The sequence below is a fragment of the Phaenicophaeus curvirostris genome, chromosome 10 (genome assembly GCF_032191515.1).
Source record: "Phaenicophaeus curvirostris isolate KB17595 chromosome 10, BPBGC_Pcur_1.0, whole genome shotgun sequence".
In the NCBI taxonomy this organism is placed as follows: domain Eukaryota; kingdom Metazoa; phylum Chordata; class Aves; order Cuculiformes; family Cuculidae; genus Phaenicophaeus; species Phaenicophaeus curvirostris.
Window position 1 is genome coordinate 12,753,134 of NC_091401.1, and position 23,939 is coordinate 12,777,072.

General features: G+C 39.6%; 1 protein-coding gene across 1 annotated transcript in view; it reads right to left on the bottom strand.

The window, feature by feature from the left end:
- Nucleotides 1–4,155: 4,155 nt before the first annotated feature.
- The window catches only part of ACSL3 (acyl-CoA synthetase long chain family member 3), a 32,183-nt gene continuing 12,399 nt past the window's right edge, over nt 4,156–23,939 (bottom strand). Inside the window, exons 3-14 of the mRNA XM_069865165.1 lie at nt 22,753–22,862; nt 21,382–21,520; nt 20,897–21,047; nt 20,317–20,440; nt 19,971–20,042; nt 19,339–19,478; nt 18,481–18,653; nt 17,321–17,395; nt 16,148–16,339; nt 14,799–14,913; nt 11,242–11,399; nt 4,156–7,225 (exon numbers count right to left, since the gene is read on the bottom strand). Coding sequence (XP_069721266.1) covers nt 7,062–7,225; nt 11,242–11,399; nt 14,799–14,913; nt 16,148–16,339; nt 17,321–17,395; nt 18,481–18,653; nt 19,339–19,478; nt 19,971–20,042; nt 20,317–20,440; nt 20,897–21,047; nt 21,382–21,520; nt 22,753–22,862 — 1,613 coding nt within the window. The 3' untranslated portion in view covers nt 4,156–7,061. The remainder of the gene's footprint in view (nt 7,226–11,241; nt 11,400–14,798; nt 14,914–16,147; nt 16,340–17,320; nt 17,396–18,480; nt 18,654–19,338; nt 19,479–19,970; nt 20,043–20,316; nt 20,441–20,896; nt 21,048–21,381; nt 21,521–22,752; nt 22,863–23,939) is intronic.

Here is a 23,939-nt window from a genome sequence, read left to right on the forward strand (position 1 = left end):
CAACTATAGGTTCTAGGAAAGGTACGAAAACCAGTGAGTTTGCAGCAAGATCCTTGATGCAAATCTTATTTAGAAACAACCTGAACTGCATCTGATCAGCATCATTAAGGTAAATCTCTAAATCAATGTCTGCATTAACTAGCTAAGCATGCAGGGCTTTTCACCCAGTTGGAATACAGTGAAGTTTATGAGAATTTGATACATAGACACACTCTTTTGCTGTTAAATATTTTCATATTTCGAAACGATGCTACTTTGCCCACCACACCCCAGGAGCCTGAAGTAGCAGAAATGGAAATGTATAGATCTATGTCAAGATCTTGCCATTTCAGTTGGATTAAGGACTCTATCCACCAGGCATGCTGCCAAACAGTTCTTGTGGTTGCATACTAATGCAAAGCCATATGAACTTTCCCATTAAAACCATTTACATTCATAAAGTTGTCTCTCAGGCAAATAGTTGCAACCTTGCCACTAACAGAAAGCATTACAGTTTAAGAAAAAAGAAAAACAACAAAAAAACCCCAAACCTAAACACACACTTGTCCTAATAAAATTGGAAAGGGCATATCAGAATACATGGATATTCAGGGGCTAGGGATCAAAATTTGGTATGTGGCGGTTTTCCTGTTGTTGCACTCTGCAATGCTACATAACCCTGAAATGTGAAATAAAGCATCTGTGTGTTGATACACACATAGATTATTTCACTACAGAGAGCTGTGCGACCCTGTTGGGTAGATGTGCTCACAGCAAACATAACCTGCCCACCCCAGAGGGCAAACAGGGCTGGCTTTTCCACCACCCATCCCACCAGGGTCTTGGGGATGCCCATCCAGACACAGGTGGCCCAACAGCCAGCCACACACCAAGGCTGTAAGGTCTCCACATTAGGGAGAAGGGAGCACACACTCACCACCAGTTCTGGCCCAGAACTCCGGCTGCAGTTACCCATGTACAAAAGCTCTCTCCCCTGGGGACATTTCCAATTTTCCAGTTTTCAGTGGCACCTCAGAACGCAGGTGAAAACCATTAAGCCCTTTCTTCCTGAGCAAGAACTCTCTGCAGCACAAAGAAGGGGAGTACCTGGCATCTGTGCCCCTCGGCTCCCCAATGCCAGACAAATCACTTTATACATATGACTTCCAGGGGGAAAAGTGGTTAATTCGCCACACCATGCGCCTTTCATCTGCTCTCGCCTGTAAGAAAACATTTGAAAGGGGAGTGCACAAAGACCTACACCATCTCTGACCACAGCCCTGCTCAGCAAAGAGCAATTAGTAGGCCTGAATTAGTAAGCCTCACACTTAAGGGCGATTGCCACCCAGCCCAGACACAAACTCACTACTTGCACTTTTCACCCTTTATCACACACAGCACCTGAAAACAGGCACAGCTGGAGAAGTGGAACACAGGCACTAGTCTTCGTTTAACTTAAAGGCGTTTTAGCAGATGGAGATGCTAAAAAGGTGGGGAAAAAACCCAAACAACCTAATAAAAAAAAAATCCATTGAAGGTGTCATATTATGCTAAATTAATCTGAAATAAAAACTTGCCTTAAAAGAACAGTATTTTTGAAGGAAAAGAGATAACTAATTACTTTGAAAGTTACTGAAAATCAAGAGAAAGTTGGACCCTTCTCCTGTTTAACTAAAGGGGTAGAATTGAAATGGGCTGTGCAGCAGGGAAGGCTTAACATTTAGGCCGACATTTAGGCAGCACTATGACCTGAGGCATCTGAGGAGCCTGTAAATAAAGATCTGGAAAAAAAAAGGGAGAAGGGCATCTGTTAAGCTGAGATGCCTTCAGGTTGGATGTTTACCAGCAACAATTAGTGCACTTGTCATCAAAACCTCAACTTTAACTGCTCAAGATCTCTTCAGGAGCCCACTTGCAAACATCCAGCACCTCTTTGGGATCCAACCCTTCAATCCTCAAATGTAAAGCACATTAAACACAAAATTTAAGTCCTAGTACACCTGGATAGTGAAACAGTCAGAACCTGAAAGCTTTACATTAGGTATTAGTACAGTCAGGGCTCTTAAAAAAGGGTAAATGGCAGATCATATGCCAATAGAACAGACAAAGCAGGATGGTAGCTCTCCTGTTGTGAAAAGCCCAGCTAGATAACTCGTGTTCCTGCATTCAGCTTGAAACTGGCACATTTATTTTGAGCATCTAACAATACTTGAAATTAGTTTCAAAACCCATGAGCTGGCTAAATTCCCACTCCATCAAATTTCTTCTCTTGAAATAGTCAGCCTTGCACATAAGGACGATTACTATCCCGTCCAGGCACAAACTCGCTACCAGCAATATTAACACACAGAAAAATACATGAGCAATATCTGCATATCCCAAATGGCCCAGCAGTCAACCAGAATATTCCCACCCCACAAAGCACGCAGCTATTAACATTAAAACCATCAGGATACCAAACTCGAGTGATGCAGGGATGGAGGCTTTTACGAGTGGTTACTGGCAAACCAAAAGGACGTGCTCACCAAACAGGTTTCCCTGGCAATGCAACATTTTGAACTGTCCCACTGCCCTTCTTAAACAGCCATGAGCACAACCAGCAAGACTTAAATTCACTTACAACCGTGTTTCTCCAGGCTCAGATGGATAAAAGCAAAAGGACACTTAAAAAACTGGATTTATGGGCCTGATTTGCGAAATTAATTTTATTTTTGAAACATGATATCCAATTACAAATAAATAATTCATACAATATAACTCAATTAGGATATACAATGTTCAAGCATTTCATAGTAACAACCAAGATCACACTGAAAATGAGTTTACATTAAATAACCAATTACAATAATATACAACTGGTCATTCAATTCACACTTCAGCCTGGTCCAAGGTTTATGCAAGTTGAAGGCCGTTCCTCTTACCAGTAAAGAAACAGATGTACACAACTTGATACCAAGTTCAAAGTAGTTAACACATCACATTAATAAAAATTAAAAATGCTGTGTTGCATCGCCTAAATATAGTTTTAGTACAGAATAAAAGCTGGTGAATTTTAGCAGGAAAAGGGTTATTGCAAAGGAGTCTTACTCCTATCACAATTTCTGCACAAACTTACAAGCTTTACAGGACGTCTTTAACGTATGGTTTCAATTCCATACCCTTCTCTGCATCCTGTCTATAAAACCAGGAGGATGTAGGGATGGATGATGTTCTTAGCTTCAGCTGCACATTGGTTTTTGCTTTCCTTTCAGCACAATGCCTTACTGCTAAGATACAGCTTCCTACTGAGCTGCAGTCCCACTTGCGTGTGACCTGCTGTAGCAGCGGCATTGGTAAACTTGCAAGGTCTTTTCTGACATGGAATTTGTTAGTTCCTAACCTAGTCCAAAAAAGCTATTCTCTGCAAAGAACACTTCAGGCATCTAGATTGAATTTAGCCTAAAACCCTGGAATAGTTTTATATAATTGTAGGAATTTAAAGGAGATTGACAGCATCCTTGGAATTTCTTGGTCAGTCACTTTTTATAACAAAATAGGTAAATTTTCCCAACAGAATATGTTACAATTTCCAACGACTCAAGAGTCCTGGGAAATTCATATTTACATAAGCTTTGTAAAAAATCCCCCCCTCATGGGGTCCCTCAGGTGAGGTATTTACCCGTTGTTCTTAGTTTGAACTCAGAAAGACTGTTTTAAAGTTACAGCTCTTTCTATTACAAAAGTCCCCATGTGATTCGGACTGTTCCTCCCAACCATGCACTTTTCTTAGTTTACTCTACAGCTGTCTACTGCCTTTGGGACAGGAGCAATATGCTCCAGCAGGTACCTCTGCTGCTTTTGTGACACTGGGCAGGGGAAGACAGAAAAAAGGAGAGGGACCAACTAAATCCCTGGCTGGTGTGTAGTGCATCAACACTGTGTTCCAAAAAACTCCCCTAAGGCTGTCTGTCTGCTGAGGAACACAGGAGAATGTGGTGGCAGCCAAAAGTATCTCAGAGGCACAGCAGTCTCCAGGACTAGGACCGCTGGAGCAAGGAAGCCCGGTATCTGAACAGCAGCTCTGACTTACTGTCCCACTAGAGCCCTGGTCGCTTAACTCCAAGAAGCCTGAGCCCCCACAGGACAAGTGGTCTCACTGGGACATGGAAGTACTCAGACTCTAGTCTGGATTTTGTAATAAATCAAAAGAAAAGACAAGCTCATCACAAATATTTTAAGTCCATACAACTATTTTCGAAGTGTTTCCACCTTCAATGCTGAGGCTAAAATTAATTACCTGCTTTATTTTCACATTCTGTAGAAAAAAAATAAATGTGCACAATGAAACTGAGGTCTAAAGAAGGAAGAACTACATATAGTGACATCCATTTCAAATATCAAAAAAAACCTGTAAATCAAGTGCAGAGTTCAACTGCAACCCAATCTCATGACTGGATTAGAAAAATCAAAACTATTTTCAACCATTTTTAAAAGTTTCATTTCTGTAATTTATCCAGAAGTAGATTTAAACCCGTAGCAGAATAAAATACTGACTTCAGATTTCTTCTGAATTAACCAAAAGCAGATCTACGTTCTTCAATCTGCTGCACAACGCACCAAGTGATATACATTGTACTTCACCAATTAATTCATTTTCACTAAAAATCACAACAAAATATTTGAACAACGTACATCCTGTGCTGCGTGTGAACTATTTAGGAGCCTGTTAATGGAGCACAAATACATGTTTAAGTATGAGCAACGTCTAACCTGGTGTAACACTTCCCTACCCAGCTGGCAATTTCCACATTCAGATTCTTCCCTTTCCAACATCAGTCTTACCTCTACTTGCCAGAAGGTTTTAATTTAAGATTTAGATATCTAAAGGTATTACTCTCATAAAAGCTGTTCCGATTTCTTTTTGTTGCTTACATCTGAATAGTTGCAACAAAATTCACAAAACAGTAACAGCTTTTCATAGGTGGCGGCAAGGGAAATCCACGAATAGTGGGAGAAGTGGTAACCTAACATAAAATCGAGCACAAACCTTCTCATCATTTCATCAAAACTTAATCATATAATCACAGAATGGTTTCAGTTGGAAAAGACCTTTAAGATAGAGTCCAGCCATCAATCTAGCCCTGCTGAGTCCATCACTAGACTACGTTCCCAAGCAGGACATCTACCTGACTTTTAAACACCTCTAGGGATGGTGACACCATCATCTCCTCAGGCAGCCTGTTCCAACGACTGACAACCCTTTCAGTAAAAAAATTCCTCCTAATACCAAACTTACATTTCCCCTGGTGCATCTTGAGGCCGTTTTCCCTCATCCTGTCACTGGCTACCAGGGAGAAGAGACCAACCGGCACCTCACTACAATCTCCTTTTAGGTAGTTGTAGAGAGTGATAAAGTCTCCCCTCAGCTTCCTTTAAGGGAACTTACTTGGTAAATCTCTACTCCTATAGAACCGCTTTCTATAATGCATGAAATTATACAGTATTTCAGAACTTTTTAAATGGGAATTTGTGTACTGAACATCTTCCAAAACTCCCATGTCACAATGCCAGCAGCAGGAACTCCCTCTCCCAAACAAAGCTGCTGCTGTTCAGAATTGCTATGTGCTACCATAGCAGGTACTAAGTAAGCATCAAGACCTTGATTTTTTAGTACTACAAGTAAATGATTCATGACAGAATGATCTCCAAATTAAAGCCATTTAATATTTGCTCCATCACACAAAGTTGACTGATGTGTACCCTTTCACATTCTGATTTCATCCTGTTCAAAACATTCTTTCTAGAAATACTTGGAAAATAAAAATCCCATCTAAAACCAACCTAAAATACACCCATGGAAGAAGAAAAGAAGCCCCCATGGTTCTTGAAACAATGTTCACATATCTATAGTAAAACAGAAATTGTGACATCTTTCCGAAGTCAGAATTGAGTGTAAGAAGCAAACAGCATAAATAACGCTGGCTGACAAATACTTCAAATATCTGCTTTTAAAGCAAAAAATGCTAAACAACAGAATACAGAATTAAAGGGAGATTTTTAATGGCACAAAGGGCAGCTAGGCACCACGTGAGCTGAGAATGTAACTGTCATTATGACTTTAAAAATCCCCCCAGTAAGATTTGGGTTGCAGCTAGGGCAGAACAGGGGTCTGGCCAGAAAAGAGCAAACCCCATGTGGTATCCAAACCTACTGAGAAAAGACAAAGGTTGTTACAGTCCCACTGCAAAAACAACACCAACAAACTCAAAAAAGAAAGTGTCACGTGAAATTAGTGCTGAGAGTTTGTATTAGCTCTACACAACTCAGCTACTGGATGAAACAGTCACGAAGTATTTAGAAAAGGAGTTTCTTATATTTGAGCGATGATTCTTAGGTTTAACTTCTGCTGCGTTCATAGCATCTTTTGTATTAAACAAGCTTTAACTAACACCTGCAAGAGTACCTGGCTTTATGCAGAGCTGTGCCATGACCAGCTTCTCATCTTCAGACAGAATTAAAAGTAACCATTAGGCACATATTGAAGGTGTACGACACGAGCCAGAACGTAAAACATTTTCTCCCTCAGATTTACACTGAAAAATAGCACAGCAGCAAATAACCTGGTCCTGTTCAACAATGATCTCATTACAAGCATCTGCAATGTACATAACACCACAACATCAATACCTTCTTATATTTAAATAATTAGGTAAAAAAAGGCCCCCAGTATAACCATTTCATATATAGCCAAGTTCTCTCTATATACATCCAAATTTTAAAGATACAAATAAAACATTATACAGGATTTATAAATGTTTAAAAATTTGAGGCTTCAGAATTGTGGTTTCCCCAAAAGACTTGGGAAAATCCACAGACTGACAAGGTAGCAGAGGAAACTGGAAAAAAGGAGACAGACACAAGTTTGCTGCCGTAACATTTTACTCAACTTGCCAGTCATCATGGTGATGTTATCAGAAATAACAGTTTAAGCTGCAAATGAGGAATGGTGGTTTTGTGTGTTGATCTCAAGTGTTGAGACAGGCAATTCAAGTATTTCCTATTTGATCCAAGCTCACTGTAGCAAAGTGGTGCAGAGGAAAGAATTATTTGACATTTTTCCCATACATTCGATCAATGTCCGTTTGATAGTATGCCGTAAGCTCTTTGCGTTTTAGTTTGAATGCATCTGTCACTAGACCAGTCTCAGGGGTCCAAGGATCAGGGCTCAAACGAATTTTTACTGGTATCTCAAACTTCTCCAGATTAGCTGTAAAAATAAACATTTTTAATACAAAACAGAAACGTAACCATTTTTCTACAATTAAGCACAAAAGGAGGAACCATATTCTCAGACAGAAAGCACCCAACATAACTCAGCTCTCCCCTGTGGTCCTCCAAAAGGTGACTAGTAGAGTGATGGGATCCACCAGTTCTCTGGTTCCCCAGAAATATGGAAATAAAACTCAGTTGTCTGGGTATTGAAACTCCTCCCCAACTTCTGAAAAGCCTCAGTACATAGAACTGACATCCTCAAAATATACACTGTTTTATCAGTGTTATAATATCCATCTTCTGGGGATAAAGGGTTCCTCACTACTAGAAGGACGTTGAGGGGATGGAGTGCATCCAGAGGATGGTGGTGAAGGGGCTGGAGAACAAGCCTTATAAGAAGTGGCTGAGGAAACTAGGGTTGTTTAGCTTGGAGAAAAGGCTGAGGGGAGACCTTATCACTGTCCACAACTGCCTGAAAGGAAGCTGTAGCAAAGTGGGCGGTGGTCTCTTCTCCTAAGTAACAAGTGATAGGATGAGAGGAAATGGCCCCAAGTTGTGCCAGGGCAGGTTCAATTTAGACATCAGGAAAAATTTCTTCACGAAAAGGGTTATCGGGCACTGGGAGAAGCTACCCAGGGAGGTGGCTGACTCCCCATCTCTGGAAGTATTTAAAAAGACAGGTAGATGAGGTGCTCAGGGATATGGTTTAGTAGCGGACAAGTATAGTTGGATTCTATGATCTCAAAGGTAAAGACCTAGCCAAGTGATGATTGTATGAAAATCCATACTAATTAAGCTTGGGGGCAGGGGGGAAGGAAAGGGGTGGGCAGGTGTATTTTTTCCCCATACTCCTAAGTTGTCCAAGGAAATTAAGTTCATTCAGTAAGTCAGAAGAGTGCTCTGCTTGTTAAGCCTTTAGCACAAACCACTGTCATTTGCAAGAGCTTCTGCTATTGTTTCAGACATAAGAGAACTAAGAGAACAAAACCAAGTAATAAACAGAAGTAATCAACAGATGGCTAATATTAAAGAAAATAATCTATTTGCAGGTTAAATTAAAAAAAACATAGATGTATAATTATCCTGTGCAACCTGCAATTTTCAGCTTTTCCTTCAGCTTTTACTTCCCTTAACATTAAGTTATTGTTATTAAGTCTTATGAATTGTTATTGTCATTAAGTCTTATGAAACTGGGCTTGGGGTTTTTTTGCTATTCAACACTAAAAATCATAATATTACTTTTAAAGTAAAGCTCAAGATATCAAAGTGAAAAACATGAACAAATATAAAAACATCAAAATGTGCAAAAATTTCTCAGGATTACATCAAATAATCAATTTCATCAATTTTAATAGCATATTTAATTATCTTTAGTGCTGCACAAGAAAAGAAAAGGAAAGCTTTGTACCTGCTCTGCACTGAAGTACCTTTGTAGAATTTTGCCTATATACTACACACAGCAATGAAAAATGGACTAGAGGCATGGGGCAAGGAGAGGAAAAGAAAAAAAGTCTGCTGCAACGCTGAGAGTGCACTCATCATAGAATGGTTTGGGTTTGAAGGGATCTTAAAGATCTTCCAATTCCAACCCTCCCACTGGATCTGGTTGCCCAAGGCCCCATCCAACCTGGCCTTGAGCACCTCCAAGGATGGGGCAGCCACAACTTCCCTGGGCAACCTGGGCCAGTGTTTCACCACCCTCATCATAAAGAATTTCTTCCTGATGTCTAATCTAAACCTTCCTCCTTCCAATTTAAAGCTGTAAGAGTGCACTCCTGTAACAAAGTCTGCAAGTTCATTAATCAAAGTTTAATAGATTCACAAGTAAGGGGAAGGCACACAGAGTAACAAGACAAAGATAGTTGGAAGTGTAAAGTTATACAGGATAGAAAAGATGAGGACAAATAGCAAAAATTGTGCAGAAGAACAGTGTGATACTGAGTGATCACAACACAGAAGGCAAAAACCATTCATAGCAAAGCGTAAAAGAGAACGTATGTGAAAAATAAATTTAACATCTACAATGAGCATTTAAAAACCATTCCGCAGTCATAACTGACAGCTTTATGGGAAAAGCTCAGTGCTCAGTAATGAGCAAAAGCAAAAGCTAAAAACAAGACAGAAATTACAAAAGAACAAGCAAAATATCATTGTGCCACTGTTTAATTCTGCACCAGAACAGCTAAATAGACTACAAGAAATTAGCATGAAAAAGATACAGCTGAGGGGGATGTATAATGGACACTGAAAAAAACACGACTGAGCTTGGCAGAACTAAAGTGAACTGGCAGATGGCAGGGTTAAAACAAAAGAGGCATTTCTTCATATGAACATCACTGAGCTGGGCAACTCCACCACAAGACAGTATGGATACTGACACAGGGTATTTGCATCATTTCTAAATGCAACTGGAAGAGTTAATGGAAGAGAAGTAGACTGAAAATCATGAACTACAAAGACTGCTTTCATTTAAAATCCCCAAGATGCAAGTCACTGCAAGCTAGCAGAGTCCCTGTCACCATGGGCTTATATCCAACTATGAAGAAGACTGCAGCATGTGAGGCTATATGGTACCCAAGACAGATCATGGATCTACCAGCAGCCCACATTCTTTCGGACCAGCAGATAAGGCCAAAAAGATACTACAGGACACCTTAAAGAGCGACACACATGTGCATATGTATATGCTCTCACAGCATTCTGCTTGAGAAACTGTCAGCCTCTGGCCTGGACAGGCGCACACTCTCCTGGGTGGAAAACTGGTTGGATGGCCGGGCCCAGAGAGTGGTGGGAAATGGTGTGAAATCCAGCTGGAGGCCAGTGACAAGTGGGGTTCCCCAGGGCTCAGTGCTGGGTCCAGCCCTGTTCAATGTCTTTATCAATGACCTGGATGAAGGCATCGAGTGCACCCTTACCAAGTTCGCGGACGACACTAAGCTGGGTGGAAGTGTTGATCTGCTGGAAGGTAGGGAGGCTTTGCAAAGGGATCTGAACAGGCTGGACCACTGGGCTGAGACCAATGGCATGAGATTTAACAAGGCCAAATGCCGGGTCCTGCACTTGGGGCACAACAACCCTATGCAGTGCTACAGACTAGGAGAAGTCTGTCTAGAAAGCTGCCTGGAGGAGAGGGACCTGGGGGTGTTGGTTGACAGCCGACTGAATATGAGCCAGCAGTGGCCCAGGTGGCCAAGAAGGCCAATGGCATCTTGGCTTGTATCAGAAACAGCATGACCAGCAACTCCAGGGAGGTTATTCTCCCTCTGTACTCGGCACTGGTGAGACCGCTCCTCGAATACTGTGTTCAGTTCTGGGCCCCTCACCACAAGAAGGATGTTGAGGCTCTGGAGTGAGTCCAGAGAAGAGCAACAAAGCTGGTGAAGGGGCTGGAGAACAAGTCTTACGAGGAGCGGCTGAGGGAACTGGGGTTGTTTAGCCTGGAGAGGAGAAGGCTGAGGGGTGACCTCATTGCTCTCTATAACTACCTGAAAGGAGGTTGTAGATAGGAGGGGGCTGGCCTCTTCTCCCAAGTGACAGGAGACAGGACAAGACTCCTCAAGCTCCGCCAGGGGAGATTTAGGCTGGACATTAGGAAAAAATTCTTCACAGAAAGGGTCATTGGGCACTGGAACAGGCTGCCCAGGGAGGTGGTTGAGTCACCTTCCCTGGAGGTGTTCAAGGCATGGGTGGATGAGGTGCTAAGGGGCATGGTTCAGTGTTTGATAGGAATGGTTGGACTCAATGATCTGGTGGGTCTCTTCCAACCTGGTTATTCTATGATTCTATGGAATTGAAGTGAGCTTGTTCAGTTTGCCCTTTTTATATTCTTTCCTCAGCTCCTGGCCCCATGAACCAAAAAGACTCACAAACTCATCTCTTGTTGCTGGGGTTTTTTTGTTATGACAATTTCACATCATATAAGTTCTATGAAATACACACGCTCAAGAGACTGCATAAAGGCCTATGCTTACGTATTTCGTAGACACTATGGTCCACAACCCAGCTACTCACCTGCCATGGCAGCCTCAGCGAGCACCTTCAGTACCTCTCTTTCCATCTCGGGACTGTTACAGATCTCTTCCCAGGTTCCTTTAAATCCTTTCTTTCGAGCTAGTTCTGCAAGCTCCTTTTGATTTGGCACAACAAATCCAATGACATAAGAATGGAAACTGAGAAGTATAATGTACTTTAGTATGAATTTTGTAAAGTTAACAAGTCTTCAAAAATGACATTTCAAGCTGTGGGGGGAGGGTTAGCACTTCATACAGAGATATTGCTCTTAATAGTTGGCTTTTGTTCACCTGATCACCTTTCTGCAACAGTGCACAAATTCCCTCATCCTGCCTAAAATACAAGTAGAAAGAGAAGCTACTTACCTTACAGCAACTGGCTTGTTTTGAGATGTGCTGTCCATATGCATATTCCACTGTGTCTCCTGCTCAAAACTTTGGGAAAGCAGCACCCATACGATGTCAATGCACCCTACCTCTCATGTTTTGCATCCCAGTGTGAAGACTGCTGTGTGGCCTCCCTATCTCAGTTTCCTCTCAACTACAGAATCCAGTTACTGTAGAGGAGCAGAGGACTGCAGTGAAGAGGGGTTGGAGCGCAGGTTGTGGAATGAGCATAGGCACAACACATCTCAAAGGATACCTGCTTCTGTAAGGGAAGTGACTTCTCTTTCAAGTAATTGTCCATACGCTCACTCTACCATTGCCCATCTTTGTCTGCTCCTGATGTGCCTAGAACACATCAAGCTGTCATCTCAAAGTCTTTGAAAAATACAGAAGTACAATTCACCCTGAAAGAGAGATTCAATATTTTTTAAATGGTGTAAAGCTTAGATAAAATGTGAACAGAACCTCACACAGCAACTACACTTTCTAACGAAGCAGATCACTGACTCAGAGCTGAAAGGGATCTCAGATCATTCAATTCACTCACTGCCTTGAAGCAAGATCAGCTGTATCTAAACAATCTTAAGGTCATGTCCAGCAATACCACCAGTGCCTCCAGGGATAAACAGCCCTTAGAAGCAGTCAGTTGGCTGGGTACACCTCAAACTTTCAGTTCATCTAAAATTCAGCCTCCTGAATGGCAGGATACCTCCTCTGGACAAACAGGTTCATCCAACTATGCTTTTTCCTAGAAAAAGCACCATGATGCTCACAGCTCCTGGAACATCTCATTCTGCAACACTAGTTAGATCTTCACTTGTTGCAGTCCAAGTGCTAAAATAGTTTGTCTGAAGAAGTATCCTAAAAAACCGCATCTTCTCTCTGAAGTACCTGCTTCCCTCTCCACTGCCATTCTTCCTACAGTTTTTTCAATTTGCGAGCTTCTTCGGCCTTGCAGGTCATAAAGACAGTAGGAAGGAAGAAATTTGGTCCTTGGGAACTTCTTAGTCATCTCCTCCATGCTAACAGAGTTTGCCAAAACATCTCCCCTACACTAGGCATCTTCCATTCCTTTGTTATGTGTGAAATCCTACCCAAGTATGGTCCTCAGACCCACGGTAAGAGGCATATACAGGCAGTACATGTTGATAGCACCATTCCTATTCTGTAAATTCTGATCCTTACCAGCTCTCCTTGAGCTTCCTGCCCAGAACTCCCTAAGGTTTTTGCCATGTTTGCTATTACTCAGGTAACTACACTACTCATATTCCAGATGTGATGCTTCTGAGGTACTGAATGCATCTTGGATGAGCAAAGTGCTGATAAAGCAGGAGTCTCCTCTGCAGGAGCATTAATCAGGATTCTTTTCAGCAAACATTTTATTCTTTATCTCACTGAGTATTTTGTCTGAAGCAGTCAATGAACACAGCTTTTAAAGCAGTGATATCATGCAAATACTTTTGATTCCCTGCTACCATGGTTCAGAGAAGCTTTGCAGTCCAAGATCTAAGGACAAATCACAGACTTAACCTATTTGTAAAAATCTGCCCACTATGTCCTTTTGCATCTGGGAAAGAGAACAGCTAGAAATCAAGGGCTCCTCTTGCATATAAGATCATCCAAGCAAATTATAAGGAGAGACAAGATACAGAGAGGTCACAGGCACTGCTAACAGTCTCTGAGCTCACACTGCAGAGGTGAATATATACCCGCAATGAAGCATGCATATGGATAGTCATTCAGACAACCTGTATAACACGGCTTCTTATGCCAAATCACACACATGAAAGCATTAAGGAGAAATACAGTAGCAGCAGCAGAATAATCTGGAATGTACTTGGACTCTGTAAATTATCTTAAAAACTGCTTATAGGTTTTCCTACTCTTAAGTAACAGACAAAATACAGACTGTTGGAGTCAAGTGCCTGTGTAACAGGGGGGTTTTAGTCTCCAACATTATGCTGATGTGGCATTATGTTGATGTGGCAAAACCACCAATTTGATACTGCAACTCCAATAGCAAACTCCTAGAACAGCAGAAATCGCTATCTGCAGGAGCTTCTTCCTCCATAGACTACAGAGGGTGTTCAGAACAAGCATGCAACCTCAGGCAGTCAAGAAAACAAACATGGGACTTGCCCAATGGGCCAAAACCACAAATAAGGCCCAATATAATGGAATTTTTCTCAGCAGTGCCCAATACCTTTTGGCCTACTGATACAAATCTGTGAAAACTGAAGGCACGGGATTGTCTACTATTAGCTAACACAAAAATACCACAGAGAACCAGGTGAACAAACCAAACCAAAAGTTAACTTTCTGTTCACTACCACTGAGCAATTCTCTGGTGTGCTGGTCTTGGTCAAAGTTATCAAGTGGTACTTTCTAGGCCATATTGGACATCAGAATATGCCTGATTATTCAGGAGCTCCAAAATTACTTTCCAAACATCAAAATGACAACAGGAGACAAAGACCACGTGAAGTAAATTTATATGTAGAACTTCTGTTAGTCACAGGTAAGAAACTTTAGAAACAGAAACTTAAAATACATTTGTGCCCTTATGTGCCTCATTCAGTACTACATGGGGAAAGCAAATAGCAAGGACATTTGATCATTGTTTATTGTGTGTTTGCATAATATTTACAGTGTTTTCTCTCAAGCTTCAAGGCTTCTGCTGGTGCACTGCAGCAGTTAAAGAAAAGTATTTTTAATGTGCAAACCAGCTTTTGGGTTGTTGGTGGCTTCCCCCTCACCTCCTCTGAAGTACAATAGTACTTCTTCTGCAAAACAGACCACAGCTAAGTACAGCAAGGAACAAGGCATCCTAGGGCCTTCTACAGGTAATAATCTCTGAAGTGCTTGAGTGATGGCTCTAATGAATGTAGTCAGAGCTTAACTGCTTTTCAGATTGGGGAAAAGGGAATGAAAGACTCATTCTTGGCATTTTCCAACAGATTATTAAAAAAAAAAAAAACAGAAAGGAAAAATTAAGACATATACTTCAGATGTTGTAGCTTTGATAGAGAAAATTATTCTGTTGTGTTACAAGTAAAACGCTTCTTCAACTGGTTTAAAAAAATTCCACACATTGAGGGGCGAAGTTTTGTTTATGGCTTCAGTAGGACAGACAAAGAATACAGCAATAACAAAATATCAGCTGCCTCTTACCTGTTCGCATACACACAAATATTATCTACCAGAGGAAGATTCTTTAGAGCTGCTTCTACTTTGCCAAGAGAAACATATTCTCCTGCCTGCAGTTTTACAAGATCTTTTTTACGATCTATCGAGGAAAAAAGGGAATTAATGGTTAATTACAGAACATAAAACTTTAGACATTGATTTTATACTGCTCTGAAATGTAAGTATAAATGCCAAAGGCCAGGTGACACATATTTGTTTAATATACTAGAAACATTTAATATCAGGTTTCCAGACAGCGTTTTATGAATTTCCCTCATATGAAAATGAGGCACATTTCAATTCCACACACTTTCTGCCTTTAGAACAGCATCTCCTATATGATGGCACTGTCACGTGCATGGCAGACAACTAGGACTGTGCAACCACGAGGGTTTGGCCCAACACACACGTTTCATGCTGTCCTGTGTGGATGCTTAAGGCAGGAGATGCACCATTTGTGACATTTTGTTCTTTAATCCCAGGCTAAATCCATATTTCAAGATCAACTGCCCACCAGTTATTTGAAACACAATAACAGGAATCAAAAACTAAGCCCAAATAACCTGAGTTTATTTTAAGTAGCCCAAAGAACACAAAGGCAACTCCAGGTCCTTGTCCAGAAGTGCCTCTCCTTTGCTATACACCTTCATGCTGTTGCGCACAACCAGGTGAGGTAGCTTTGTAGCTATCTGACCTGTTTGACCAGTGCAAGGTAGCTGCAATGGGTCCCAAGATTTTTCTCATGTAATAAACTCAATAAGCTTAGTTTTCAGGAGCACAGAGCACCCTAAATCACCAAATGGCTTCAAAAGAAACACCAGGTAGTTAGCAGGGCACCTATTTTTATGCCTACATGTGTCAAAGAATTACAAGCATATCACAGACTTACACATAATAACGTTACCTTACTATATTTTTCTCCTAGTTCCCTTACGATAAAGGCATATTCTTATTATAAAGAATGACAAAATTAAAAATAGGCTTATTTAATTCCTGAGCACAAAAGAGCCCTTCTAAGTGAATCAAATTCTACACTTTATAAAATCTAAGGCACCTTATCTAGGTCAATTAGTTTATATTTAACTCTCTAATTACTAACTGAGTGGAGTCACTGCTAAGACTGTTTTAAAAGGAAGCAAGTTTTTCAAAAATCAGCTTTTCAAGCGTGCAATCAAGTTTAGGTTAACATATCAGATTTTCCCTGGGATACAAGGTAGGGTTTGAGACAACTTCATGCCAGGCAAGATAAAGAGAATTTCTTTGGTTAAGTACAGTACTTAGAGACCCAAAATATATGCGCATCTATATATATTCACTTGAATTTATTAACTCACCAATAATTTTTAGGCAACCATCTTGATGAAACTCTCCAATGTCTCCGGTATGGAGCCACCTCTGCCCATTCTCATCAACAGAGAAATCTTTTTTGGTCCTTACTTCGTTTTTGTAGTAGCCCACAGTCACATTTTGTCCACCAATAAGAATCTCACCTCTAGGATATGGTTTATCAGTGTTGTAATATCCACCTAAAAGTATGGGTTTTATTAAGTTAACAAGAATTAAAATACATCTCAAAGTAAGAATTCCTATTATTTTTACTATTAAATATAGAACTAAAAACTTGAGTAAGCCCTCAGCCAAAGTTACTACTTGCCTAGATAGTTCAGTAAGAGAAGAGGTGGTTTCAGCTCTTCTCAGTCTAGAAACGGCAATTGAAGATGTGTTTGCAAACAGTGAAATTCAAACACACACAGAGGGCAAACACCACCTCTGTGCAACCTCTCTGCCAAGACTAACAGGCTCTCTCAGCTTCATGTAGGCTCAAAAAAAAAAAAAAAAGATCAATTTTGCCTCATCTTTTAGGAAAGAAAAACAAACCTAAAAGACCCTTAGGTATCTTGTGTTTCTACTGTACAACACATGAAAGCCTACAGTGAAAGGAATCACCTAAATACATTTCAAACCCTTAAATATGTTACACAGCAAGCTCCTATTCCATATGCCAATTATTGAATTTTATTAATAATATTATGAAAATTATTTGAAAATAATTTCTTAATGGCAACAGAAGGGATCTTGTGTGTGCTTCAGCTGGAATCTCCTGAACCCAGCACCTCTAAGACGCAAGACCTGCACCCTGTCCTGCAAGAATGCTGATCAAAACCATAAAGTGGTACAACGTTGTATTAATTTATACAACATGCACATACAATTATAGTGACCAGGATGAATGAAATAGCAGAGCTAAAGAGAGCCATAATACAACCTAGTCAAAACGCCACTTGCATTGATAACTTCTGTCTAGAAACTGGCAATATTAAACGCTGAGGATTTTTTTACCTTTTTTATAACTCAAGATCAAACTTCTCTACGTAAAAGTAGCATTTAAAAGTTAAAAAAACCCAAGGAATAGCTTTCTAATTACTACTGAGCAAAGCCCAATAACAAAATAGCTACAGAAGTTCTTACAAACACACTATAATGTAATCACACACGGAAATTCTTACCTTCTTCCCAGTTCAATAACTTGATCTCACAGCAGACCAAAGGTGCCCCCACTCTACCTGTAGTGTAGTCCCAAACTAAAATTTTAAACAAAGGATTTTTCACAAAAACAGAATTTACCAAAAGTGATCAAAAAAATCTTTGTTGTTATGCACCTTAGTGAAAACCAACACTATTTATTTCTGAATTTTAATTCATAGAACAAAACTTTAAAGAAAACCAATGGATTTATCGAGATAACAGGTAAAATCCTTATCTTGCAGAGAGAGCAGATTGCTGTGTATACAAACGCCTCTAGTCAAATCAACACAGCTTTGGTAGGAAGCTGTCCATGGGGATCATGCTTCAGAAGTGGCACAATCACTTTAGTGTTTGCTGGACTCTGAAATAAGTGGCAATATTTCATAACAGTTCAGGGATTCTATATTCTAATTCACTTGTCTGAAGTCTCAATTCCTAACAATTCTGCATTTGGGCACCTTCCCAAAAGAGCATCACTGGAGACTACACAATTTGTATTACAGTTCCACTATGTTGGGGTTTTTTTCCAAGCTACTGTAGAAGCTGCTTCCAAAGACTTCTGGGAGTAAAACCCACATCACAGCAGTTTGTGGATCACCAAGGAACATAATGCATTTCTCACAGGCCAGCATAACCTAGCAATGAACTCCCAATACTCCTCATACAGTTCCTAGCTGGATCACACCATTACCAAAACATACTGCCTGTTTCTGCCACCACTGAACACCGGTGAAATTTTAGGACTTAAAGGCATCTTGAAGCAATTAAGGACTCTTATATGACATTAAAACCTGGTGCAGGCTTTTGAATCCCTTTTTTTATTTTCCTATTATCACAATCTACTCATTCAAATTAGAAATAATTTATTCATTTCATCTGGTAAGTGCAACAATGACAAGATGCCATTCACATAATTACAGGTTTCTGTGTCACAAATGAGAACATCTGTTTGCTGTGAAGGCCAGTGGCTTTTTAACACAATGTGTCAAAATGAGCATTCCTACTTGTTTAGGCATTTATGATTACCAGGATTCCCCAGTTATGTTTGGTGGCATACACCCAATGAACAGACCACCAGAGGTGACACACGCATAGCACCCAGCACGGATTACAGCACTCTGAGGAATGCACAGACACCCACCTTCTGTGATCGTTCCAGCTCCAGCTGATTCAGTGAGTCCATATCCCTGTCCTACAGGACAGCAGAAACAAATATTCATAAACCGCTGAGTTGCTGCAGAGAGTGGAGCTCCTCCACAAAGCAGAATGCGAATTTTTCCACCTAGCAGCATTCGTACTTTCCGGAAAATAAGGCTAAAATGCAAAGGTATGAATAAATATTTGTTGCTTAAAAACAAAACGAGCGAGTACCTCATTTTGTATCTGAACTGAAAGTTCCCACCATCTTCAAATAAACTTTTACAGTACTCAAGGAAAACTTTGAAGGAGCACATTTAAGTTTTCAAAAAATACAGACAATTATCTAGGCTTGCTTCCACATTACATGTTTTGAGAACCCAGATTTTGGTAGATAGTAAAGTTTCATGATTTTCTCCTCAAAAATAATTTAAATAAGCTGTATGAATTTTGCAATTATATTATCCTTTAGTCTGACTAAAGTTGGACTCAATGAGCCTTATGTGTTCCTTCAGATATTCTACAATTCATTTCCATGAAAATATTTAGTCTACAGTTACCTATTGGAACAGGCTTCCCACCTAACCCAAGGTGGTATAATTTTATTATTTAAGTCCTGATGAAAATAATGCAATGAATATAAATCTCCAACCAATTTGAAGTTAAATAACACCCACTTAAATTATATCAGGAAATATTTAAAACCATCACACAAACTACTAATGTTGTTTCAATTTATGATTACTTACAGACACATTCAAAGTGTCAGCATTCAAACAAAGAAAAGAACAAAAAATCCCAGATGCTGCTCATGTGGTAAGACTTTGAGGTGTTCGTTTGGTGCCATTAAAAAACAAATTACCTATCACAGAGCGGGGTAGTGTAGCCTTTGGAAATCTGTTCCATTTTGTAGTTGTAGGCCAATATAAATAGATTCCGCTGGAAACTAGTCATTTCATTCACTTTATTCATGACATTCTTGTAGATCCGATCCATAATTTCCTAGTCACATAAAAAGATAAACTATTACTCAAAGAAACAGACATCTTAAATTCAATACAACAAAAAGGAAACATGATCTAGAAATTCTAACACATTTCAGGTGACAACGCACTCCCAGGTTGCCTCCTCTTCCATTGTTAAGAGACACAGAAACAAGGAAAGCAAACATCTCAGCAGGAGCACTGGTTAACCCTAGACTGCCTGCTGCCAGCTATCCTTATCCCATTCATTGACTATGATAAACAGATGTCTAATTAAAATGGCAATCTAATCCCCAAAGCTATTTAAGCTTTGAAAACTGTTGACACTCCTATGACAAACATATCCCCACTGTACAAATACATACCAAAAATACTAATTTAAGCTAGCTTAACAAAAGGTTCTACCTTTTCTATTTACATTATCATTACATTAATTTTGTCGTTAAATCAACTGATTATTAATTATGTTTTTAAAATAATTTCAAAAATTATTTATCCTTCAGTTACTCACTGGGACAGCTGCCATTAGGGTTGGCTTCAGTGTAGTAACATCACCTTTGCTTCCTTTCTTTATTTTGGAGGACTAAAGTGAAGAACAAGTTTACTAGTAGATGCATTCAAGATTTTTAACACAAGAAACAAAATGACAGAGCACATCCTTGAAATAATCGTTTTCCTACAAAGTATTTTTTAACAATTACAAGTAGAGCACTAGCTACAACCACCAATATCCTGTTTCATAAGTTGCAGAAAACAAGATCCGTTGTAGTATTTTTTTTATAAAATATTACAAAGATCAGATGTGAGTAATTATATATTTGGGTTTTTACCACAATGACTTAACACCTACAACATACCTGGTCAGCCAATGTCTGAGGTGAAGAGTAACCAATGCGGCATCCGTGAGACAGACACACAAGTTCAGCACTCAGCTCCAGAACATGGGCTAGAGGCAAATAGCCAATATAGATGTCTCTTTCCCTGTAAAAAATATGTAAAAAGATAGGTTTATATTACACCATTACGAGTCCTCAGGTTAGTCATTAAGCTAAACTTACAGATATTACTGCTGAACTAGAGAGAGTGGAAAAATACCTTTGAACTTGAGAACATATTTGAAATAATATGGGTGTTGTTTCAGAAGCTGGATGCCACACACTTATCACAAGACAAAGGGATCACAAAGGGAAGCTTCTGAGCACTCTAGTACAAGGCAGCCTCAGTGTCCCCATCTTGCCCACATCCACAAGACAAAAGAACAAACAGCACACGAAGCAGTCCTGTCATTTAATGCAGTACTGGAAGATGCTCAGATATCAAACGCAGTATGATGTGTCACAGACAAAACAATATAAAGCAGTTAATATTGCACATAGTAATTTATCTAATATTATCTGCAACTACATAACTTCATTTTCTGGTAACTGTTGTACATACCCCAGATTTGGAATCCTCTCAGCCATTCCAGTTATGCCAGCAATTATGTTGCAATGGGAGATCATAACTCCTTTGGGAACTCCTGTGGATCCGCTTGTGTACATGATCACTGCGATATCTGAGGGCACAGGCCTGGCCTGCTGCCTGTTTCCTGCAATTTGTTTTAAGAAAGAGAATGTATAAAGTGCGGACAGCCTATTGAACTGGGAGATCTGATACACTAACATATTTCAGCAGTCATATGAGCTTTTTTTAAGAGCAATTTACTTTTATGAAAGCCAAAAGAAAAAAAACACCCATACTCCAAAAATCCAACCATAACCAAACCAAAAAACCTCACAGATTGTGTTTACAGAAAAAGTTGATGATAAAACTTTAATCACTGCAGAATTTGTTCAAGATCTGCAATTTCCCCAAGTTTACTCAACAAAGTCAAAGCAGGACAACAAATGAGATGATCCAAACAGAAAGAAGAGACAACCTACCAGTATCTGCCTTGGCCCCCATTGCTTGCACAGAAGCCATCGTGTGAACAATGACACCCTTGGGAAACTCTGACCACGTTGTTGGTTTGCCATCCACTGTGATGATGTGTCGCAGCAATGGAACTTGAGAAACAATTTCCTATGGAAATTAACATAAATTCAGAAATTAAATATGAGATTTGTGCCAACAAGAAGAAGAACACCAAATCTATCTACTGTATCCACTTAAAAAAAACCCCCACACAAAATCTCTGAAGATTTAAAATATCAGAGGATAAACTTGCCTAGCTTAAGTAGCTGCCAAGCTTGACACTTTCCACATTTACATTCACAGGACTAACTGAACTTCCCACTTACGAGTCCAAAAGATTTTCTAACCATTTACTGAGCTGAGTCTTATTTCAAATAAGACAGTAAAGACTTTTAGAGATAACAGACTTTTCAATCTCATAGTACGTGTGAGAAGAAAAGGTCCTGGGCAGCTGGCAACACTGAGCTCACAGTAATTCTTATGTTGCTCCTTGATTACTGTGCAATTTAAAATAGCAAAAATACAGAAAATTTAGTTGAGCACTAGATCATCACTTCAAAATAAATGTAAGTTCTAAAACAATTATCAGTGTTCTGGTGGAAGAAGGGGTCATAATCATCCTGAGCAGAAGAAATTCATTCTCCTACTGCAAGCAAAATTAAATTCCAGTAATATAAAAGAAAAAAGTTTAGGGGAATTCTCATTCAAACTTCAGAAACAGCACTTGGTTTTTAAATAAAACCATTCCCTTATGTGATGGGTTGACTACCCTCAAAATTCATCCTGATGAAGCTCATGCAGATTCATTATTCTGCCTGTGTTTTCCATGTGGGTCAGTAAGTCAAGAAAGTTTTTCGACTATTCTAAGGTTTAACAAGCTCTCTCCAGCACCAGAAAACAGCTCGAACTCTTTGAGCACCCATCTTTACATTTATGAGCCATTCCCTATTGGAAAAACAGTTAACAATGAATCAGGAGGATGATGCCATTTAGCTGTTCATATACAGTTTATACATTTCTCTGTTCTTCCCATTTGCTTCAACTGTTAAATTTATAGGCACTAAATCCACCTAGAAACCAGAGCAGTTCCTGTAAAGGTGTTGATTCAGGCAGCACTGCAGCACAAACGGCTCATCCTGTTTTCCAGTCACTGAGGAGCCTAAATCCCACTAATTGATGTTTTTCTCAGTACATGAAGACAGATACATAAATCTTATTCCAGAAGAAGCATATGCCCTATAGGAAGGCAATAAATGATCTTTCTCTACAGGGGAACCAGGCCATTTTAACAATAATGAGCAGATACACTGGAAAAAGAGAGAGAAAAAGAGTCTTCTAACCTTCAATTTTGTTTGCATCAGTTCTTTACTGGTAATAATGGTGGTCACCTCTGTTTCGTTGAGCCCATGTACAATTGCTGGGCCCCCCAGCGTGGCATACAGAGTCACAACTGGAATAGAAAATAGAGGGGAAAAAACCAAATCTTTATTTTACACTTTCAAGTACAGTTTACAACAAAAGGCTGAGATAAGCCTATTCTATATTAGGCAAAACTGTAAAAATGTTTGTCAACTAATATAAAGATGGTATAGTTTTGTGCTTTAAAGGATACACATTATATAGATTTAAATACAGGATAATTTTCAGTTACTCACAGAAGGGATAAGGAACAACCTCTGTCTCTGGGATCATACTGTTTCAACCGTTTTTCAGGGTCTAGCCAGAGATCTTCTAGACCTACTTTTTTATCTCCATAGCTTTTACCATTTTAGAAGCAGGCATCTGTCTGCAGTTTAATGCGCTGTTTAACAGTCCTCTTGCACACAGAAAAGAAATGGCTTTCATTTACGTGACTTCTCCTTTCAGAAATCACGTGCTTAGTTACCAGCCTTTCGCAACTGACTGCTAATAAGACAGGACTGTAATGTTGTAATAGATGTCATCAGCAGATTTAAGTCTCACAGTAATAAATCTGTGACTATCACATTCTCCCATCTCTTTAAAACAACATAAAGGTTTAGTCACCACAGTCATTAGACATCAAACCAACACTGAGAGAATATTAAACAGCAAGGAAAGAAAAATTGACTATTTTAAAATCACTTTCCTGTATTTAAGTACAGTTCATTATCAGAGTGTTAAACCACAATTATTTCATATCAACAACTTAAACATATTTAAGTTCCTGACATGGCAACTGCATGAGAAAAGACAAGAAAAAAGCAGCTTAAAAAGGTAGAGAGGTATTGCTTTCAAAAAAAATAATCCTTTCCTACTTTCCTAAGGTGAGAAAGTCTCAAAACCATTGTAAGGTCAATTAACACAATCATTAATAACTAATTATCCGAATTTCTTTAACATTTTAGGCAGGATTCAGTTGAATATTTAAACGACACAATTACTAAAACCAGACAGCACACTGCATGGCAGGGCTGCAACCATGCCACATTCACCACAGTAAAAATGAAAAATACAAATAGAATAAAATCAAACTCTGCTGTATTCCAAGAGTTGAAATCCAGGGAGT